The 24,016-nt window shown below is 39.6% G+C and overlaps 1 protein-coding gene across 5 annotated transcripts in view; it reads right to left on the reverse strand.

Moving 5' to 3' along the window:
• The window catches only part of CAST (calpastatin), a 105,383-nt gene extending 83,563 nt beyond the window's left edge, over window positions 1-21,820 (reverse strand). For 2 of the 5 annotated variants that reach the window (XM_039239390.1, XM_039239385.1), the window contains exons 1-2: window positions 21,674-21,819; window positions 8,965-9,027 (exon numbers count right to left, since the gene is read on the reverse strand). In XM_039239390.1, coding sequence (XP_039095321.1) covers window positions 8,965-9,027; window positions 21,674-21,748 — 138 coding nt within the window. In that variant the 5' untranslated portion in view covers window positions 21,749-21,819. Of the gene's footprint in view, window positions 1-8,964; window positions 9,028-21,003; window positions 21,113-21,673 lie in introns of those variants that run through there. The other 3 variants (XM_039239386.1, XM_039239389.1, XM_039239387.1) reach the window with 3 other exon arrangements.
• Between the last annotated feature and the right edge of the window lie 2,196 nt (window positions 21,821-24,016).

A 24,016-nucleotide genomic window follows, 5' to 3' on the forward strand; every position in this document is an offset into this window, starting at 1 on the left:
TGAAGTTGCAATTCCTTCATCTTTATCAACCTAACATGAACACTTTTCTGTGTCACTAACTGTTCTTTGAAGCATGGTGTTAAAGATACTTCAGTTACTACATCTGTGGTGTAACTTCACCAATTCCTTACTGATGTCCATTTGTTTTTCTCCTATTTGTTGTTATTATTATAAATACAGTGATGAAGATCCTTGTGCCATCACGTACACCTCTGACTATGCACTTGAAACAAATTCTCAGACTGGGAATTTCGGGGTAAAAAAAGGATGAATTGTTTTTCTTATTCAAGACTCTCAGTTATTTGCTATTTTAAAATATCATTTATGTTTTTATTAAGGGAAGAGTTTAATCATACAGATTTCTAATTTCATAATTTGGAAGTTTTCAAATACTTGAATAAAATTTATATAAGAAGTCAGTATTAAGTCTCCTTAAAACACACACACACACACACACACAGACACACACACAGACACACACACACACACCTATCATATGGTAATTTAGAAAGAGAAAGTCAACAATGTATCATCACTGCTAAGGCTAGAAATAATTTACTCCATCATTTTTTGAACACTACCACAGCAAAGAATTTCCTCCTTTTAACCACTGGGTGTCCCCTGAACTATGTGTTTAGCATTTGGGTGGATACCACCACACCTAAACAGTATCTCCTCAAGCTCTTGTCCCTATAGCTGGTCCTAAGAGCCTTCATTATCTTCTAAATACATTATTTTAAAATCTGTTAGTCATTCAGCTTCCTATTCAGCTTTCATTATTCAGTGAAATAGATGTTTGGTTTCAGATTTTCCAGAGTCTACTAGTATTTTAAGAAAGCACAAAAAAAGTAAGTCACAAAATTATATTCAATGAAGCAATCTGAATGGAATGTGAATATGAAAGTACTTTAGCTTTCAATTCCAAAAATTGAAATTTCCAAAAATTTCCAAAAATTCTGCTCCTTGAGTTCCAATTACACCACTTAGGAATTGATTGAAGCTTGATTTACAAAAGAAGGAGCCCAACGATGCTAACCTTAATGTGAATAACCAACCAAGAAGCCTGGAGTCCTAATGATTAAGATAAACATATGTTTAGAATTCACTCCTGAGTTCTTTCCAAATGTCTTTCTTATTTGATATTACTCAATTAACAAGCCAATCCTTTTACCTATAAACAAGTGGCAAACAATCCAAAAAATGTGTAACATGTGATCTGGGGCCACATTTCTCATTTTGTATAACTGAACACTGATTTCAACTTGTTTTTGCTTCATGGATATTCATTACATAAGTCCATGTACACTGAAGAGTCATCAGTGCAGATCTCCACTTATTCAGCACCTTCCCAATCATAACAGAGACAACTCCAAAGAGAATGAACAATATCCCAATCTCCAGTCAAGGGTCTTTCCACAGTCCCCATAATTCTGCCATTACCAGCCTAGACCCTTATTCTAGTCTTCCGGTTAATGACACTGCAACAAACAGGTCTCCCTACCTTTTACTTGCTTATTTTTTGACCTGTTCACTGATTTCTCCTTCCTATCTCTTCCATACAGGCATTTATCAACATTTGCTTTTGGTTTCTCTCCTCTCTCTGTACACTCTTTTCTTCAATAATTTCAAACAAGAATTTTGGCAATGAGGGTTAGCAAGAAAGATAGAATGGGAGCTTGAGCAATCTCAAAGGATATATTTTGAAACAGTTTATGATGAAGAAGACTGAACTAATATGTAGTCTAAAGAGGAGTCATTAAACAAAGAGGAAAAGAAAGAAGGAATAGCTGCCTGGAAAAGTAGGGAAAAACGGGGTTAGTACTTACTCCCTCCAACCAAAGGCACCACATAATTCAATGACTCTGAAACTGCAGCACTCTTAATGTGCTTCAGAGTCCCACCATCCCCAGAACACGGCAGAGCAGAGTGGGTCCAAGGGGCCTGGTGGAAAGATGGTCTCAAAAGAAGAAAAAAGGAAGGAAGGAAGGAAGGAAGGAAGGAAGGAAGGAAGGAAGGAAGGAAGGAAGGAAGGAAGGAAGGAAAGAGAGAGAGAGAGAGAGAGAAAGAAAGAGAGAAAGAAAGAAAGAAAGGAAAGAAAGAAAGAAAGAAAGAAAGAAAGAAAGAAAGAAAGAAAGAAAGAAGGAAAGAAAGAGAGAAAAAAGAACAACAACAACAAAAACAAGAAACAAATGCTTGGCGTGCCAAGCACTATGCTATCCACTCTGTAAAAATTATCTTGGGGCACCTGAGTGGCTCAGTTAAGCACCTGACTCTTGATTTTGGCTCAGATTATGATCTCACAGGAGCGAGATCAAGCACTGTCTTGGGCTCCCCAGTGGGAATGGAGCCTGCTTGTGAATTTCTCTCTCTCAGCCGCTCCCCTGCTTACACTCCGTCTCTCTCTCTTAAAAAAAATAAAATAATTTTTTTAAAAGAATTATCTCAGTGTTACTCAAAATGTGCTCAGAAGACCACTAACATAAGAGTCACCTGAAGTAACTGGGAAAAACAAAACAAAAATTAGTACTAGAGAGTTTTTAATAATTTTTTATGATACTAATACACTGCTCTATACATTTGCCAAGCATTCTGTAATAATACTGATTGAAACATAAAAGACTTGATGATATGTCAACTTTCCTTTAGGTTTTTCTTTCACAATGAACTGGTTTTAAAAGGCTATCATAAGCTGTTATGCACATTGTTTTACAATAAAATGTTGCTAACTTTATGACAAGTATCATACATTTGCAGTCTTCAGATGAAACCAGTATTTTGCTATGGACATGATTTCAGGTTATTGTCCCTTTTCAATCAGTCATGCCATTATCTTTGAGAAGTTAATAAAATCTAAAGAGAAGGATGCAAACAAATATATAATTTAAAACAGTATATGTGAGGAATAATATTTAATCAATTGTCCATCAGGTTTCCAGGACTTATGATTTACTCTGAAGCCAGTAAATTTAACGTCCATTTAGTTCCTTTGATATTTTGTTAACATTTGATTCCAATTCCATATGCCATAAGGTACAACCTTTTCAGAGACAATTTTGATGAGATCTAAGGTCTTAGATGATTAGGGTCATAAATACAAAGCACAATAATGAAAAGCATACTATCACTGTATGATACAATGTTGATACATTTATGTGCTCACTTATAAAGGCAAAGTACTTATTGTTTTTCACTAGCCATTTCCTATCCAATGATATAACAATTTGTATATCATAGATACTTGATTTAAAAGCACATTGTTTTCAAATTCTTTATCAAAAATGTATCCTTAGCTTCTGATAAAACAGTTCATTGAGACGATACATAAGGTCTCTACTTTCTAGCTACTGGCATATGTTCTGGGTGCTATATGGAGTATGGTGGTGTTTTTTAAACAAAAGATCTACTAAGCTTAATGAACTACCAAACTTTCCTCCTTTTTTAATGGGAAAGGCTCTGCAATACATAATCAACAGAAGAATTTGCATCCTGTCCCATCCCATGGTTTGAAATCAGTAAGAGACTGACTTTTATTACCATGAAAGGTAACCAAAATAAGAGCAATAATTAAATAAGACATTCCCCCAAAAAAATTAATAAAGAGAAACAGATATAGACGCACATTCTACTAATTTTTTTTAATTGTAAGGACAACAACAACAAACTTGTATATGCACCAAGGCAGGAAAAATGGAGTTTGTAAAAAATATGTTAAAATCAGACTTCCCCAGACATCTCTACAGCCCAGAAAGCCAGAAAATTATGGAGCAACATGTATAGAATTTTGAGGGAACAGAATTGCTCACCAAGGATATTGCGCAAGTTTGTATTTATTTCTTGTGTGAGGCCAGCACAAAAGCATGCTCAGAAAACTACTATCTGTGCTCCCTCCCTGAAAAACTATGTTTAAAAATATTCCAGTCACTGAAGACATGAACTGAAATTTAAAACTAAAAACAAAAGCGAGGAAACTGCAGTCCTCAAGAATTTCTGGAGCTTATCTTAGAGAGTTTAACACACCAAATCAGCCACACAGTTGGATTCTGAGCCGGCTGCTGGAGTGTGGCTGTCCCGGTGACCCAGATGGGCCTGAGCTCGGGGCACTTCTTTGGCTTTGCCTCTTTCTTGGCACTGGGACATAAGCTTGTGCAACCGCAGTCAACTCCCCACAATTATCATGGACTTTACTGTCATGATCGTTAATCCCTTAACACAATATATGCTGTACTACACTTCCAGAATTCTCTAACATCAACTTAACCACTTGCTTGTGAGAATACTGTCCCAGGAGACTTTTTGAAGATGTGTTTCTCCCCCAAAAACACAGCACACAGTAAAGACCAGATTAAATGTGCCCTTTAAAATGCCAAGAAACCGGGGCGCCTGGGTGGTTTAGTCGGTTAAGCGTCCGACTTTCGCTTAGGTCATGATCTCACGGTTCGTGGGTTCGAGCCCCGCGTCGGGCTCTGTGCTGACTGCCAGCTCAGAGCCTGGAGCCTATTTCAGAGTCTGTATCTCCCNCGTCGGGCTCTGTGCTGACTGCCAGCTCAGAGCCTGGAGCCTATTTCAGAGTCTGTATCTCCCTCTCTCTCTGACTCTCCCCTGCTCACGCTGTCTCTCTCTCTCTCTCTCTCCTAGAAATAAATAAAAGTATTTTAAAAAAAAAAGCCAAGAAACCTGAATAATGATTTTCTTAAAATCTACACGATAATGACTCTTTTTCATTGGAAAAAATTGATCTCTCACAAAATACATTATTTATCCTTTTCTAGGCTCTATTAATGATGTTTCTTTGTTATCTCAGCTTACACATAACATATGCACAGAGAAAAAAGATATAGGGAAACACACTAAGATAGAAGTAGTGGCCATCTCTGTAGGTGCCAGAATGGTAGATGATGGCATTTTTTCTTTAAAGTCTTTGGTATTTTCCTGGGGCATCTGGGTGGCTTCATAATGTCTGCTCTTGATCTCGGCTCAAGGCATGACCTCAGAGTTTGTGAGTTTAAGCCCCAGATTGGGCTCCACGCTCAAAGCCTACAGAGCCTGCGTGGGATTCTCTCTCTCTCTCCCTCTCTCTCTCTCTCTCCCTCCAGAACTCCTGTGCTCTCTCTCTCAGAATAAATAAATAAACTTTAAAAAAAAAAAGTGTTCAGTATTTTCTCAATTTTCTTCGATGATTATATTTTAGCTGTATAATTATTAAAAAGTTGCTAAAATCAGTATATATATTAAGTATGAACATGCAATGTTATCACACAAAATTTCATACCAATAGTCATAACTAAGTGGTAGACTAGGTAGTGTTTTTCACAAGTACACACCGTTTTTGTGATTTAAAAAAAGGCTAATTTCATTAAGAGGAAAAGTATAAACAATGTTGGAGTCATTCAATACTTCATGCATTTTAGAAGGAAGAAAGGTAAATACCGAGGAAAAGAATCCCACCAGTGCTATTACTTATGGTAAAGAAAATCCACTGCGTATCTTTTCCTCTAAGGCATGATTTCTATCCTCTTCTGTTTATAGCTCCCTTTTTACCCATAAAAATATGTCTATTAAATCTGAACTCTTATAATTGGCTCAAAAAGATTCTGCCCATCTTATGCTTTAAATTCCATTCCTCAGGCCTTCACTGAAATATGTTGCTCAAATGATCATACTTCCCCAGTGTGACCAAATATGTTACTCAAATACTTTAAGTAGATTTGATTGCAGGTTTGGAAAGGCTTTTTTGTTCCAGTGTTTTTAAAGGGGGGGGACTGATGTTAAATGTTCCCAGTTTTTCTTTTCCCGCTCTGATCATTTTATCTTTGGTTTATTAATGCATGCAACTTTTAGTTCCCTAATTCTTCTACATCTGAGGAGGTCTTAGTCAGTTCATAATGACTGGTATAAAGAAATAAGTGAATATGTTCTAGACACTTACTCTAGTCCAGCCTCAAGCATTTGTGTTGCAAATGCAACATGACAAATGATATTTTGGTTGTAGGATTCCGTTAAAATTGCTGCCAACTTCTTAGAATCACTTAGTGGCTATATAGGGGTCAAATTCCAAACAAGTAAAAACTATTTATGAGTGCAGGAGAGAAAGAGCTCTAAAATTCACACAGAGCACTCATCCCCAGGTATTTTTACATATAACAAAATAATTGGGGTTCTTACCTACCCCTAATCATTTTGCTTCTGGTTATATCTTCCCAAAGTCCTCCTACATACCCTTTTTCTTGCACCTCCAAATAAAATGCAGAAGAGTAATAAAGGGAGAAAGAAAACAAATGCCGAGAAGTATCCCTAAGCAAAGAAAGCACACTTTCAAACTGACTTTATTTCAAAGGCCTAGGGTTGTCCGTGGAAGCCTAGCCTACATGTTTACAGATGCTTAGGGACATATTATTAACCCTTGGAAGTATATGCTAGTCTGAAAATGGATTGCCAAAACTGAAACTAAGCCTCTGAATCTCATTTCTTGTTCAAAAGAGCAGTGGCAAGAAAATATTTGGGAGAAAGGATTAGTCTGAGAACATCTTCCTCTGGTAATTTTGAGAAGAAAAGAGAATGGTAACCAATTATGGATGACAGGTAGGGTAGATAACAAATCCAAATCACACATGGTGTTATAACTGTGAATACAAAGGCTAAAATAATGTCTAATACAAGATAGTTTCCTTGAATTATCTCCAGGGCCACAATATCTCACCAATGACTTACCTGATGTAACATAAAGCATTAGAGGCTCCTTGCAGACAGATCATATTGGAAATATATATATCTTCACTACCAAGTCATCCCAACTCACAGGTATGCTTACCCTATCAAAAAGATATGGACTGAACTTGGTAGCATAATAAACAATCTTCAGTCTCAGACCATATGAATCTGTACAGTGATTTACGCCATAGGAGCAGGGAAAAGCCTCTGTCCCCTCTTCACTTCTGCTGGCCAGGACAGAGCAAAACAGACCAGTATGTCCAGGCTCAGCACAAGAACAAGAGCTGGAAACCTGAATTTCTCAGAAGAGTTTTGGAACAATGTCAGAATTCCTTGAATTACTAATAAAGAGAAGAAAAATCCCTTCTTCCTTTTCCTGAGGTAGAAGTTCAGCCTTTTCTTGTTGTTTTTTTTTCTAATGCTTTATTTATGTCTGAGAGAGAGAGAGAGAGAGAGACAGCATGAACAGGGGAGGGTCAGAGAGAGGGAGACAAGAATCTGAAACAGGCTCCAGACTCTGAGCTGGCTGTCAGCACAGAGCCCAACACAGGGCTCGAACCTATGAACTGTGAGATTATGACCTGAGCCGAAGTTGGACGCTTAATCAAGGTGCCCCAGCCTTTCAGTTTTGAACTTAAAAGTATAGTCTGCCTCTACTAACACAGAAATCCCGAATTGTCCCCTGGCTGCATTTGTAACAGGGCTCCTTACTAGTTTTCTCAAGCCCCTTATAAATTTGGGAAAAAGGTACTTTGTAGTCCAGATATTATATATTAAGCAATCCTAATACTATGCTAGCAGCTGTTGTCTAAACCAAAAATGCCCGTACAATCAAGATGTAATATTTAAGCTCTCAAGGAAAAACAGAATTAGTGAGAATACGCCTATAAGAACTAGCCTACTATTCACTTGACCACATTAGAAAATACTTCCTTTTTCAAGTAAATAGTTCACTCTTGATTAATATTAATAGAGAATAACATCCAAAATCATTATTTCCCAGTGTGGAGAATAAAGAAACACTACAGTTTTCAGATAAGGAAATTATTTAATGGATAACTTATCTAGGAATATACTTAAATGGTAGGGTAGATAAGGGAACTGAATGACACTCTATGGTAGTTTTCATGCTAGTAAAAGGGGAAAGTGTGGTTTTTCATATGGGAATTTATTTCTAATAATTTAATGAAGAAACAGGATAAAATCTAAATAAATGTTTACTCTTTTTAATTTTAAAGAAACAGTTACCTTCCATGGCAAACTTCATTACGAATTTGCTCATTAATAATCTAAATTATATTTTCAAGGTTATTAGTAATGAAAATGACAGTAGAAAGTAGAGCGAACCTCAGTGCAGAATCTATAGCAGTTTCTATCCATAATAATCTCCTCATATATTCAATGTATTGAAATATATTAAATATTTCAAAACTGCAGACAGAAAAGGAACAAAATTTCTGAAAACATGTTGATAATATAGACAAAAACATAACGATCACTGTATGCTAGTTTTCCATGTACCGTTCAGGACTTGGCTGTCTTACAAGCTGGAAACGACAATTTCTATCAAATGAAGATGAACATATCTATTGCAATCTAAAATGTAAAAAGTAGCAAAAGGGAAGCACATCTAGGACCCTTCGGAAGGACAGCACATTCACAGGACCCTTCTCCATGAAGAAAGTTGGCCAGTGTTGACAGTGTTGAATGGTGTGTCATTCAGTGGAAGGAGAAATCCAGAAGCTCAAAAAAAAAAAAAAACCCCACCATCTCAAAAGGGAATGATTTGGTTTACTAGTGTTTCCATACAAATGATCCAAATAAAAATAGTTTTCCTCTCCTCCTTTTGTTTATGAACGTGAATAATGGGTTAATCTAGGCTGTCACTTTTCTTCTTGCATAGTGTATTCTCATGAAAAAAGATTTCCTTTTCCATTACAGCATTTGGTTTCCCCCTCTAAATCTGCCATGTTCACCAACAAAACATTTAAGGTTCAACAATTCCTATAAGGAAAATACCTTCAATAACTGGGTTCTAGTTCTAAATAGAAACTATTTCTAAAGGTTCTTTTCCCAGGAACACCTTAATTTTTATTAATCTGTAATGATTTTCACTTATATTCTTGAGTCAAATCTTAAGTCAGACAAAATCTACCAAAATTCCAGTAGGAACTCTTTGCAACGTCATCATCTGTGTCAAGATAGAATTCACAATTAAAACAAGAGAAAAGGAAAGCCCAGTACTGCAGAAATTACCTCATTTGATCCCTTCTTTTCTCCTGACTTGGAAGGTGATCCACTGGTTTTTTCACTGGCATGCTATAAAAATATAAAAAGAAAAGGAAGAAAAGATGATTTTTAAAATAAGGAGGTGTTATAAGATAATAGAGACTTTAATCCTGAAGGGCTAAGTATGTATATTGTACAAACAAGGACCCCTTTAATCTTCCTTCTGAAAATGTTGATAATTCCACATTGACATGGGTGGCTTTCAAAAATTAAGAGAAGCTACAGACATTCATTTGGGATGTAGAAAGTCAGTCTGTAATTAACCAGACATAGATCAGATGGTGAGTCCAAGGCGGCATCTCGTCTCCTACAAAATGCCTCACTTGATTTTAAAGCCCAAATTGCCAGTGTGGGAGACATGTGATTCATCATGGAGATGTGATAGCTAAGGTCCATGTTGAGTCTGAAACCATACTTAAGCCTCAGTTCAGCACAGCCTCAAGGCACTTGCTTTTGTCTGGTAGAAGTTTCCATGCTTTCCTCAAGGTCCCCCTCTGCTTCCTGCTCATGAAGCAAATATATATTGTGATATGTTACCCTACAGTAAAAGTGCGGATAGTCCTTTGTCTCTAAAATTTAGGTATGGTATATAGATGTTTTTCTTTACACAGTTTTTAAAGGGCCCCTGGCTAGCTCAGTCCATAGAGCATGTGATTCTTGATCTCAGGGTCATGAGTTCATTGGGCACAGAGCTTACTTTAAAAAAAAAAAAAAAAAAAAAAAGGAATGCAAATCAATCAATCAATCAATCAAAATAAAAGTTTTTAAGAAGTCATTACCAGGGCACCTGGACGGCTCAGTCAGTTAAGCGTCCAACTTCGGTTAAGGTCATGATCTCACGGTTTGTGGGTTCGAGCCCCACATCAGGCTGTGTGCTGACAGCTAGCTCAGAGCCTGCAGCCTGTTTCAGATTCTGTATCTCCCTCTCTCTCTGACCCTCCCCTGTTCATGTTGTCTCTCTCAGAAATAAATAAAATGTAAAAAAGAGTCATTTCCTGGGGGTGTGTTGAAATTTTAGTCCTCCAGATTAATCAATACTATCAGTCACTTATTTCCATTTGAACACTCAAAATTCCTCAAATTATGTGGGCTCCTAATAGTTTGGGAGTGGTATATGTAACACATACTTTCTTAAATGTTTAGTTATGAGGACAACTTATAAAAATTATATACTATAAGAATTGGTATTTTGTGATTTCAAAAGAAATATTTCCCCTCGGCAGGAAGCTTTTTTTACAATATAGAGAAGTATATTGACATAAAAAACACAATCAAATGGCAACATTTTTAAGGAACTTTATGGATTATATTTTCCCAGTTTCTTTGTTTTGTTTTTAAACCCTACATTTTATTATAGTTTTTTTCTTTTTTTTAAGTTGATTTATTTATTTTCAGACAGACAGAGACAGCATCTTAGGGGCAGGGTCAGAGAAAGAAGGCAAGAAAGAATCCCAAGGAGGCTCTGCATTGTCAGCGCAGAGCACGACATCGGGCTTGAACCCACAAAACCAAGAGATCATGATGCTAGCCAAAACCGAGAGTCCAACACTTACTGGTCTGAGCAACCCAGGCACCCCTATTGTAAATTTTTTCTAACACAGAAAAAAGTTAAAAGAATTATACAATGTGTGCCAATATTCTTACTACTAGATCCAACAACTATTAACGTTGCTCTGATATAGATATAGATATAGATATATAGATAGATATAGACATAGATATAGATATAGATAGGAACATATGATATATGCCATATTTGCATATATTACAGAATCTATCTGTATTTGTATATGTACCTGCATTTGAGAAGAAATTGCAGATATCCTGAAACTTTACCCCTAAGCGTTTCACTAAGTATCTCCTTAAACTGAAGAATTTTCCTCAAGTAACTCCAATATTATTGTCACTCCAAGAGAATTAACAAGAATTACCTAACACTATTTAACTTCTAGTAAATACTAACCTTATGAATGAACCATTGCCCCGACCATTTCTCGGGGCTTATTCGATATTCATCAGTCTACTAACGATGTAAAATCAGTAAAATCGGTTTTTACTGAGAGATATTCAATGTGCCTGATTTCTTTATCATTATTATTATTATTTTATTTTAGAGAGGAAAGGAAGAGCAGGGCAGAGAGACAGAGGAAGAGAGAGAGAAAATCTCAAACAGTTTCCATGTTCAGTCTGGACCCAATACAGGGCCAGATCCCAAGACCCTGGGATCATAACCTAAGCCTGAACTCAAGAGTTGGGCGCTCAACACACTGAGTCACCCAGGTACCCCTAATTTTTTTTTTAACTTGAGCATAGTCAACACACAAAGTGCCTCATTATTTAACCCATGGCATAACTGAGCACTTCCTACATGACTGAGCTGGTAGAATGAACTGTTTGGGAATGATATATATCAGGTTCCATCCAGCATAGGAACCTGCCTGCAGCAAGTCTGTCTAAGAGGGAAAAGAGAAGGTTTTGTCCACTACTTCACACAGTGGGTGGAGCAGGAAGAGGTAAGAGAAGCACGGAGAAGGGAAGTACTGTACTGATAGGTCTGGAATGAGAACTGAACCACAAAACCATAAATCCAGGGAGGACATATCTATATGAGGGAAAGGAGAAGAACACTTTCGAAGCACCTACTTAACTCTGTGCTAGCCAGGTGCTAGCCATTTCCCCTAAGAGATCCCCTGCACTTCCCACAACAACTCCAAAGGTATACATTGTCACCTCATTTTATGGATAAAGAAACCGAGGATCCAAAAGGTGAGATCCTCCTCCATCACACCATATATCCAGACTATAGTCTATGGGCCAGAGACTGTGCCACTCTGGATCTAGTGAAAAGCTAGGTGAGATCTTTGGATCCACATCAAGAAAGTCTCAATCCAATGCTCTAAAATGAAAACAACAAACTGAAACAGAACATTCCTATTCTAAAAGTGGTTTTCTTTATCAAATGGGTCAAATAGGCCAGTCAGTATGTAAATTCAGTCCTATATTAGGAGGTGGAGGCCAAAGACAGGAAGAGTAGGATGCCAACCCTCCGGCAGTAGAAATTCACTGGGAGAACAAAGCTGCAGAAGACAGGACACTCAGGGAGTTAGGATGAAAGAGGCAGTATGTGCAGCAGGAGCTGAGAAGCAGAGAGAAAGCAGCTAAGGTACTTCACCGCCTTCTCCCTAAAACGGAGTAATTTTCCAAACTGTTTTCACCCCCATGGATCACGGCATATTTGGCAAGTAGAGCTGTCCTCTGTCCTTATTGGAGGGTATAGCATTTATAGGCTTAAAATCTTCAGCCATTGCAAAGCCATAAACCAGCCAGGAAATTAACAAGATCCAGGAGCTGGCAGCCTGTGGGCTCACTCTGAAGATTTGTCCTAATGAGCATTCGGGCACCTTCTTTATCCTGCCCACATGCACTCTGACAGACACAATCAAGGGCAAACATAATGGGGAAGAAAATAAGGGCAAACTTATACACACACATAAAAGAAGAAGGAAGACAGAAAACGGAGCTTCTGAAAATGCAATCCTAGCTGAGAGTGCCAAATGCTAGTGGGCTTCTGAAATGCTTTTCCTTCAATTAAAAAAAAAGGGACAAAGTTTTCTTTTAGGGTGACAAAAACACTCTAAACTTAAATTGAAGTGATGCCTGTACCACTCAGTGAATATACTAAAAAAGTATTGAGTTGTACGTTTTAATGGGTGATTTTATGGTTTGTGAATTATATCTGAATAAAACTGTTTTAAAAAACAGTAACAGTTATTTGAAAACAACTGAAAAGCTTGTCTTCTTCTACTTGGAGGCAAGGCCATACAGATCAATATTTGCATGTCGAGTGACAGCTGTAGACAAATCATGAGTCAATAAGGTTATCATGATGCCCTCTGGACTTCTCTCCTCCACAGAACTCAGCGCTCTCACTGCACTACCATTACATATGGTAAGAAAAGCTTGTTTTGTGGCCCTTCAGAGGATCAGAAAGCCTTCGTTTACCAGTAGGTCTCATCCTTCAGTGTGGGTCACAAGCACCTGGGACACTTGGAAACACTCATGCCAGAGCACAGGAAATAAATTCATCTAGAGTGGGGCCAGAGCATGGATGTATTTCTCTAAAATTCCCCAGCTGATCCGAATATGCAGCTAAGATTCAAGACCACTGGTTTTGAGAGATTTGTGGGAGCCATGACAGGAAGCAGTCAGTTCAGCTCTTCTGAATCACTCCACTGAGTTGGCACCCATGGGGAGCTTCCCCTGGTCAGGCAGGTTGGGGCGGCTCTGAGGCTCCTGGGTAAACTCTGATTGGTCAGCGAAGAAGCACACTGCCCTTCATGTTCACACCAGCCTTTCCTGAGCCTTGCCCTATTTATAGCACATTGTACCTTGTATGTGCATATTAGTCTCTATTTTCTTAGTAAAACAAACAAATTAGCCCTTTATCTGATACTCTCTTGCTTACTGATTCCTTCATAAATGTCTATTTTGCATTCCCAACCAGATGGTAAACTATATTCTTATTTCTGGTTCTGGGGTAGGGGTGTGACAAATAATTCTTGATTGAATGAATGTATTTCCACAAGTCTCTAAATATTGCCTGAGAAGTACTTTTGCTCTGTTCAGGAGAGTAAACTAGATAAAAGAGAAAGAAGACAAAAAAAAAAAAAAACCAAATAGCTTGAAAAATTAACAATGTATTAATTGTTATTTCTTGCAAAATCCCTTAAAATCCATTCTTGTATGTATTTTGCTTGCTAAAACAAGCAGAAGGACGAAGATGTAAAGCTGGTTTTGCTTTAAAACCCTCTCCCTGGAGCAACTCTAGACCTCTCTGCCCTCAGGTAAATTCCCTGCCCTGACCCTGCTCCCCGCCCCCACCCCCCTCTCCCTGCTTGCTGTACCCAGGATATTTGGGATGGATGGCCTCAGGCTTGGGAGGCAGGGGCAGGAGACTGGAGGTGGTGAGGAGGTGGTATTTCCCCCTCCTTTCTGCCTCTGGGAGCCTCTGTAGTAGTGTCTCTTTGCTGGATCAGCCAGCTGCAGTTCCAGTTTGCACAGGGCTATCCAGCTCCCCACCAGTCCATCCTGCCTAGAAATGATAGCAGCTTCCTGAAATTTCTTATCTCTGGATTGCTTCACCCTCCCCACTTGGCTTCCCAGCCTCTTCTGTTACCTGGGTAATTAATTCCCTGCATTCCATTCTCTGACAAACTCTGATGGGACAGAAAAAGCACGGATGTGAAAGGCTCTGTGATCTTGAGCAAATACTTTAACCTTTATGTTTTCTACTTATAAAATGAAGCTAATAGTACCTAGCCCACGGGCTGACATATTTCTCAAAAAAGTTGATGTTAATCAGGAGCCTGGCCCATTGCCTAGTTTAGGATACAGTAAAAGTTATTCCACTCCCTTGTTTTTCTCTGGCATCAACGTGATTGTGCTGAATTATGAAACAGTAAAATGAATAAGAGATGCAAGCAAAGGATTAAAGGTTTCATTTTCTAAGGCTGTGTTAGAGCAGAGAATTTAGTCTTTTATTTTTCATAAGTATAAAGTAACCAGGTTCATCTGATATATTTTTGTTTAGTATTTTGTCTCTTATGGTTGTATATTCTATTAAACTCATATTTATATTGCATCTATGGAAACAAAATACACAGGGAATAAAGAATTCATTTTCCAAACAATCTACACCAAGTTGGTCACAGGCATGATACTTAAATGTGCAATTCTCCATGGTTTAAAATACTTTGGTACTGCTGATGGGAATGCGAACTGGTGCAGCCACTCTGGAAAACAGTATGGAGGTTCCTCAAAAAATTAAAAATAGAACTACCCTACGACCCAGCAATTGCACTAGTAGGTATTTATCCAAGGGATACAGGTATGCTGTTTCAAAGGGACACATGCACCCCAAGGATTATAGCAGCGCTATCCACAATAGCCAAAGTATGGAAAGAGTCCAAATATCCACTGATGGATGAATGGATAAAGAAGATGTCACACACACACACACACACACACACACACACACACACTAGAGTATTATTCAACAATCAAAAAGGATGAAATCTTGCCATTTGCAACTACGTAGATAGAACTAGAGGGCATTATGCTAAGCAACATCATTCAGAGAAAGACAAATATCATATGACTTCACTTATATGAAGACTTTAAGATACAAAACAGATGAACATAAGGGAAGGGAAGCAAAAATAATATAAAAACAGGGAGGGGGACAAAAACATAAGAGACTCTTAAACATGGAGAACAAATAGAGAGTTACTTGAGGGATTGTGGGAGGGGGGATGGGCTACATGGGTAAGAGGCATTAAGGAATCTACTCCTGAAATCATTGTTGCACTATACGCTAACTAACTTGGATGTAAATTAAGAAAATAACTGAAATAGAAAATAAATAAATACATACACACATAAAATACTTTGGAAGGGAGAGGGGTGTGCGTGTGTGTATGTGTGTGTGTGTGTGCACTCACGTGTGTGTGTTCTGGTGTGCTGGGAGGGCTGGGAGCTGAATAAAGGATGAGTGGCACAATATTACAATTTTGATAATTATTGCAGATGAAGGGTAGGTAAAGAGTTCATTATATTATCCTCTCTTGTGTGATAAAAAGTTTTGAAGTTAGAATTCTCTTATCTAAAGTATATGTATCTCCCTAGAGTCACCCAATGGCAGTATCCTCCCCATTTCACCGGATTTTCATACTGAAAACTCCAAACTCACAGTTATAGAATAGAGTTTATTTATTTAAAAAGAATCAGTGCATAGCCACCATGTGCTAAGTGTTGTAGGGTGAATAATTACTTAAGAAATATAAGTAAATAAAATGTCTGGCTTCTAATACAAATATTCCTGCTCCTCTAAAAGCATGTGCTATTAGGATAACCTTCTTTGGGGTTATCATATAAAAGACACATATTAAGGACACATATAAAAGACACATATTAGGTATGGCTAGAATTCCAAAATCCCAATGTTTCATTTAAACTCCATGTATGCTTTTCCCAACATTTTAACCTTATCATGGATATGCCAAGACGACACTGTTATGGCCACAGCTCTGTTTGTCAGGTTTTCAGAGGTAGCATCAAATTCTGAATTTTCTCTAAGTCAAAGAAGATGTCATGAGAATTTCAATAGTTACTTTGCTGCTTTTGCAGTAGTCATTAGCATGCACTTGTAATTTTTATCTACAAGAAATGGAAGAGAACTGAGTACATACAATGCTATATATTCAAGTGTACATACATAAATTGAATGGGGATTTATTTATTTACTTACTTTTTAAAGTTTATTTATTATGAGAGAGAGAGAGCGAGCACAGCAGGAGAGGGGCAGAGAGAGAGAGAGAGGAAAAGAGAGAATTCCAAGCAGGTTTCACATTGACAGTGCAGAGCCTGACATGGGGCTTGAACTAACCAATTGTGAGATCATGGCATGAGCCCAAATCAAGAGTCAACACTGAGCCACCCAGGCACCTGGAATGGGAATTTATTTTTAATGGCGTGAGAGTTGTCTTTTTTTCAAGATAAAAAGAGTTGTGGTGATGATGGTTGCACAAGATAGACATGGGATGCCTGGCTGGCTCATTTGGAGGAAGATGCTACCCTACATCTCAGGGCTGTGAGTCTGAACGCCATGTTGGGTATGGAGATTAGTTAAATAAATAAAACCTTAAAAAACATGAATGTACTTAATTCCACTTAACTTCACCCTTGCAAATGGTTAAGATGGTAAATTTTATGTTGTGTATATTTTACCTCCAGAAAAATTGAAAACACTCACATAAAAAATAAACCTCAAGAAAAAGAATAGGGGGGGCAACCAGGTAGCTCAGTCAGTCAAGCGTCCGACTTCAGCTCATGTCTTGATCTCATGGTTCATGAGCTCAAGCCCCACATTTGGCTCTGAGCTGTCAGCACAGCTGAAGCCTGCTTCAGATTCTGTGTGTGTGTCTCTCTCTCCCCCATCCCGGCTCACACTCTGTCCCTATTTCCCTCAAAATAAACAAACATTAAAAAAATTTTTTTTAATAAAATAAAAAGAATAAAGATGGGCTTGGGGTGCCTGACTGGCTCAGTCAGATGTGTTCGACTCTTGATTTCAGCTCAGGTCATGATCTCATGGTTCGTGAGATCAAGCCCTGTATTGGGCTCTGCACTGATAGTACAGAGCCTGCTTGGGATTCTCTCTCTCCCTCTCTCTCTGCTCCTCTCCCACTCATGCACATATGCCTTATGTGCACTCTCTCTATATATAAAATAAATAATAATCTAAAAATACAAAAAACAAAAAGAATGAGGATGGGCTTCTCTGAGAAGTCTTATATTATACCAGACAAGCTACTCAGAACTAAATGCCTACCTATTCACCTTAGAATCTCAAATGGCCACCCACATTTCCACCTCCAGCAAGCAGTACCATTCTTTAAAAAGCACTTGGGAGAATATAATTAACTCTGGGAAGTGCCAAAACTGATTAAAGAACAATATCATCAGATGTTAGTCCTAATTTAAAAGTCTTATCTGCAATGGGAAGCAAACCAATTTAGAAACTGTCAACCAAAAGAGCAAAGTTGTGTCTAATCTCCATTCTCCCAAATACTCTAAAGCCTGTGGACTTTCTGGAGACTCTGTAATTTCCATTCCTTACTCCTAAAAGTTACTGCATTTAAATGGCGTGTCCTGCCATGGAAGGCTTGTGACACTCTTCCCAGTCTGGCCACAATGATGGGGCCTCCCAAATGACTGGGCTCCTTGATCATGCTGCCACTGGGCTCATGGGTCTAATTAGACTAAGAAACACCTTTAATTAGCATGTCCTAATCAAGTCAACTTATGACACAAGAATGTGATTACTGTCAACCAAATTTACTCTCCTTCCTGCTTTATCATTATGACGTTCATCAGATGTTCTTCATCTCTAACTTTTTTCATTGTTATTGTTTTTGAGTTTTTTATTATAACCACATAATTCTTCAGAAAATAAGATCAATGACTTTGATGGTATTTGGTGTTGAAATATACATTGTAATGTGTCATCGACTAGCTTAAAGGTGACACTCCCTTAAACAAACATCATAGATACATCTTTTAATTATTTTATCTTATTCTGCCTAAATTTTCAAAGTTAGATCATTCATGGGGTGTTTGGATGGCTCAGTCAGTTGAGCGTCTGACTCTATTTTTTAATGTTTTATTTTATTTTATTTTATTAATTAATTAATTTTTTTTTTGAGAGAGAAAGAGAGAGACAGACAGCATGAGCAGGGGAGGGTCAGAGAGAGAGGGAGACACAGAATCAGAAGCAGTCTCCAGGCTCTAAGCTAACTGTCAGCACAGAGCCCAACGCAGGGCTCGAACCCACGAACTGTGAGATCATGACCTGAGCCTAAGTCGGACGTTTAACCGACTGAGCCTCCCAGGTGCCTCTCTGGAGCATCTGACTCTTGATTTCAGTTCAGGTCATGATCCCAGGGTCATGGGATCAAGCCATGCATTCGGCTCTTTGCTGAGCATGGAGCCTGCTTAAGATATTCTCTCTCTCTCTCTCTCTCTCTCCCTCTCCCTCTCCCTCTCCCCCACTTTCACTCTCTCTCTAGAATAAAAATAATGTAGGTCATTCACAATCTTTTTCAGTAAAGGATTCTAGTAAGGATATTATTTATAGGATATTTGTAGATATTATAGGATTTACCAGAAGCATTTTATTTATATATGACACACATGACAAAATACATATATACTATTACATAAATTATATATTTATATATTATATAATTATTATATAATAGTATATGATAACATATTATTTTATATAGTATGTAATACTATATAATTACATTACATATTATATTATTGTATATTATAACTTTTATTGTATGTATGTGAAATATATATACATTATAAATTGCCTCTGTGGACCTTTAAAGGATTTATGGGTGAGCTTTTGTGTATTTGTGTGTGTGTATTTTGCTGAGGGAAAATGGTCTATAGCTTTCTTTAATTCTCAAAATGATCTCTCATCACTCCCTTGTAATCATCAAACAAAAATGGTTAGGGAGTCATGTGTACAGCTATATAGTACAATACTGTAGCCCTTAGCCACTCATGCCTATTTAGTACCTGAAATGTAGCAAGTATGAATTGAGATGTGCTGTAAGTAAAAAACGGACACTAGATTTCAAAGAATATTAAAAAAAGATCTAAAATATTTCAATGATTTGTACATTGATTATATGTTGAAATAATGTTTGAAATATAGTGGTTAAATAAAATATCTTAGGGTCACCTGCGTGGTTCAGTCAGTTAAGCATCCGACTTCAGCTCAGGTCATGATCTCATGGTTCGTGGTTTTGAGCCCCATGTCGGGCTCTGTGCTGACAGCTAGCTAAGAGCCTGGAGCCTGCTTCAGATTCTGTGTCTCTCTCTCTCTCTCTGACCATCCCCTGCTCACGTTGTCTCTCTCTCTTAGAAATAAATAAAACATTAAAAAAAAATAAAATAGGTTATTAGCATTAATTTCACCTGTTTTTATTTTCCTAATGTGGTTACTGGAAATTTTTAAATTACATATGTGGCTCACACATTTCTATTAAGTGGCACACTGGTTTGGGAAGAATCAATCGAAGCTGATCACAGACAGTTTGCTTATTCTAAGAGAAAAAATAAAATTATAGTAGTTCCAAATTTGGATTATAAGAGAAATTTTAGCAAAATATTAATGTCTAAACATAAAAGGGTTAAAAGCACTAACTTAAACTACATCAAATATTCCAGCACAATTTCTTTTAGAGAACCATTAATTTGGGAAGAAAAGTCTGATGTTAACTCTGAAATACTGCCATCCATATTTGCAGATAATACATGTGCATTATCTACACAAGTAGATAATAATAAATGTCCTAAGAGCCTTAGGACAATAATGACTCAAAATAAACTTTTGCTTTCAGCATATAAATGTTACACTTTAGAAGCCCAGAAAATGTAATGGGAAACATTTACAATGAAATATCTTAAGATAAACTATAATCCCCTACCCTTACAAGTAAATGGGTATGGTATTTTGATCCATGAATCTTATTAGTCCTCATCAACCCTTATTTGGTGCCTATTATAACTCTCATTTGATAGATGTGGAAACAGGTTCAGAAAGGTTGACTTGTTGATCTTTGATAAAAAAAGAACTACTGCCTTATTCTCCTATGTGCTCTTGGAGGCCAGTACCGGGCTTGGCACATAGATGCTCAATGAATGGCCATTTGGCTGATCAGTGACAATTTACGGATTCCAATATAAGGCTTCCCTCTAAAGAGTGTCTGATTACAAGAACTTGCTTTTCTTAATAATATCACATGCTGAGAGGTGTACTTAACTACGTTTTTGAAATTTTCAATAAATTAATGGGATATAACTATTTTGATTCTCACCTATCAACACAACTTTTGTGTGCTTTTTTGGGAATAAAGTATAGAACAGCCCTCGCGCTCTCTGTCTCATTCTCCACAAGGGCCTTGATCTCAGTTGCTCTTGCTCCTTGGGAGTTTGGGGTTTTCTCTTTGCCCTCATCCTGGCTGCCTCTCCTCCTCCGTGTTGGAAAATATATGTCCAAGAACATTTCTCTAAAAGTTTTGAGTTTTGCTTACAGGTTAGAAACACTAGACTTAAGCTCTTGAGAGCTGAGTTCATCCAGGAATCCGCATCCAGGGAAGGAATTCCTCCAGCAACAATTCCTGTCCCATTCAACTTGTGAGCCTAGTTGAGCCTCGCGCAGCTGCCCACATCAACTCGCACGCCCGGGCGCGCTCGTGCATACCAAAGCAGGGTGAGTCTCGGCCTCTCCCGGAGCCTAACCGAAGTCCTGAGAGGAGGTCTCACCTGGTCCCCACCCCTTCCCCAACAATACTTCGCCCGCAACCCCGGAAAGGCCAAGCAAACACATTCCCTTCCCGTTCCTGCCCAGGCACGATCGCTCCTATTTACCGTCTTGTACCACCAGCTTGCGAACGCCATGGCAATAATCGGTTTGCTCTGAGCCTTGCGGCGAAGGGCCCGCCGGAGACGCGGAGTGCGGTACCGAAGGGAGGGGGTTCTCACTTCCCTGCTAGGAGTGGACTGGCTCTGAGCGCCGCGAGCACTGCAGCTGTCTTTGGGGAGGGCACCTGGGCGGTGCCCGACGCAGGCCCCGCCCCCGCCGGCTGGCCCCGCCCCGCCCGATTTGGCTCGAGGCTGGTTAGCGAAGATGTGTTATTTCTCCAGGCAGCCACGCCCTGCAGCCTGGGCTTTAGACGGAAGAGAGGAGCCCACTGTCCAGTTAACCCACCCCACCCACTAAAGGGGTCTCGAGTGAACTTCCCCCCCCCTCATCCCTATCCGCGTTTACCCACCTCTCATCATCCAACTTTTCCCGGTGCGGGCACCCCCTGTTAAGCTCGCGCCACGCCCAGTGCACTTGGCCCCAGCCCGGGAATAAGCTGCCACCACCAGCCACCTGCCCCAAGGCGGTCACTGAGCCCCGCGCCCTTCCCCGGCCTGGGAGGGGGCGCACGGGAGGGAGGCCAGACAGACTACGCCCAGAAAAGGTGTCCCGCGGCTCTGGCGCCCTGGTCCTCCCGGCGCTCAACCCCGTGGTTCCCGCAGGAGCGCCACTCACCTCCTGGGTTTGGCGGGCCGCTGCAGAGCGCCGAGGCCGCGGGGAGGCCGCGGGTTTCTGGCCCGGCTGAGACATGGCAAGGCCGCTGCAAACGCTGCCTCTGCGAGGGCGCAGCGGGGACTAGAAGGGAAGGCCGGGCGGGGAGCTCTGGGAGGGAGGAAAGGAGCAGAGGGGCCGGCGGGCGCGCTCGTGAGGCAGCTTTTCCGACCCAGCCCTGAGCCAGCGCGGGGGCTCCCCCTCGCCAGGCTGGGTCCTCCCCTTCCTGCGCGCAGCTGGCTGCGGCCCCCTCTGTAGCGGTCCGAAGCTCCCGGGCTGAAACTTAACACCCTCGGCCCCGTATCCTCACCCAGGGATCCTCCCCGCTTCCCAAGACTGCACTGCTCCCTTGGGTCGCAGGAAGGAGGGGTTGGAGGTTTCAGGGTTCCTCCTTGGACTTGCCCAGACTTAGCTTACAGTTGTGCAACGGGAGAGCGGGACCCGGGCGTGGCCTGTCTACGCCTCGACCCTTAAAAATCTCCAGAATCAGACACTTTGGCTGCTCTGTGCCCTGGTTTAGTTTGGAGGAGAATTTAGCGACTTAAATCTGCCCCAAGCCTGGACCGCCTAGATAAGGAAGCGGATCACAAAAACCAAATTGGTCTGTGCGTGTGTTTGTGTAGATGTGTGTGTTTGTGTAGGTTGTGTGTGCGCTCCTGTGTATATTTTATGTCGTCTCACTTTGGTGGTTTTTTGAGGGGTGGGTGGGGGGCGCAATTTAAAAGTTTAGAAACGTTTTATAGGTAGGAAGCCCTAGGTTCCAGCCCACACCGAAGAATAGCCTCCAGTTTAAACCCTATAGCTTTTCTGGATCCTGGCTGGATTTTGTTTCTGAGGCTGAAGTGTTTTTTTTGGCTTTGGCTCATCTTAAACAGCACTTCCTGGTTTGAGCCTGGAAGTGAAATATAACAAGCCTGATTAGAAAAAGTTCATCTGCTGAGACCGTCGCTATTGGTTGCTGTGGATTTGTGATCAGACCTGACAGAAAAACCCTGTTTCCCTGTAGTTGACATTGACATTTTGTGTCTGGTGGTGACCTCTGTCTGCAGCATTGTGTTTTAGACAGTTGGAGAAAGAAAAGCCAGATTGTAGGAAAAGATTTCTCATGCTACATTGAGCTTGGCAGAATGAATTCTTGTTTCCCTCTCTTCTCTCATTTTTAGGGATTTTGACTTCTTTTACTGGCTACTTGATAGGGGGGAGGAGAGAGGGGTGATTTAAATGGATTTCCTCTTAAACAGTTTTTTTTACCTGTTACCTATGTATCTAGTAGTTCCAACAAATAGGCTACATACAGAGTGAGTATTTATACCTAAAAATGTTACGACTTTGACAAGGGGTCTAACATTGTCCATTCAAGGAAAATCAATTAGTAGCATGAATTACATTCATAATTGGGGAAAATATGTCATAAGCCAAAAAAAATGATTTTATGGTTGCAACTAAACACCTACAGTAATTTAAAAAAAAAAAATCAAAACTAATAGGGGCCAGGTGATAGGCAGTCCCACCTGTGGGCCCAGGAACCGAAACATTTCCTTACTTCTGAGCCTAGAGGGCTTAAATTCAGGTTTTAAAGTTTATTTATTTATTTTGAGAAAGAGAAAGAGAGAGAGAGACAGAGAGAGAGAGAGAATCCCAAGTAGGCTCCATGCTGCCAGCACACAGCCGGACGCCAGGCTCAATCTCATGAACTGTGAGATCATGATCTAAGTTAAAACCAAGAGTTGGGATCTTAACTGACTGAGACACCCAGGTGTCCCAAGGTTCAGGTTTTAGATCACTAACTACATTATTCTAACTCTGAAAGACAAATGGTTGGTTTATTAAAATTTGAGGTATTTTCTAAGAGTATTTAAAATTGAACTTGGGGCGCCTGGGTGGCTTAGTCGGTTAAGCGTCCGACTTTCGCTTAGGTCATGATCTCGCGGTTCGTGGGTTCGAGCCCCGCGTCGGGCTCTGTGCTGACTGCCAGCACAGAGCCTGGAGCCTGTTTCAGAGTCTGTGATTCCCTCTCTCTCTGACCCTCCCCTGCTCATGCTGTCTCTCTCTCTCTCTCTCCTAGAAATAAAATTTTTAAAAAAAATGTATAAAAAAAATAAAATTGAACTTATACTAGTTAGTTTTACACTTCTCAAAAGTTTCTCATTTAAAGTACTGTGAAAGAAATTGCAAGAAGTGATATAAAGATGAAAATACACATTCCCTGCCCTCCAGGGACTTAGAGTTTTGCTGAAGTCATATGGCATTTGTAATGCACGATCATTTGGGTGACACTGAGAGACATATAGGTATCAATAAATACAA

The sequence above is a fragment of the Hyaena hyaena genome, unplaced genomic scaffold (genome assembly GCF_003009895.1).
Source record: "Hyaena hyaena isolate Hyena2069 unplaced genomic scaffold, ASM300989v1 scaffold_156, whole genome shotgun sequence".
Classification (NCBI taxonomy): Eukaryota; Metazoa; Chordata; class Mammalia; order Carnivora; family Hyaenidae; genus Hyaena; species Hyaena hyaena.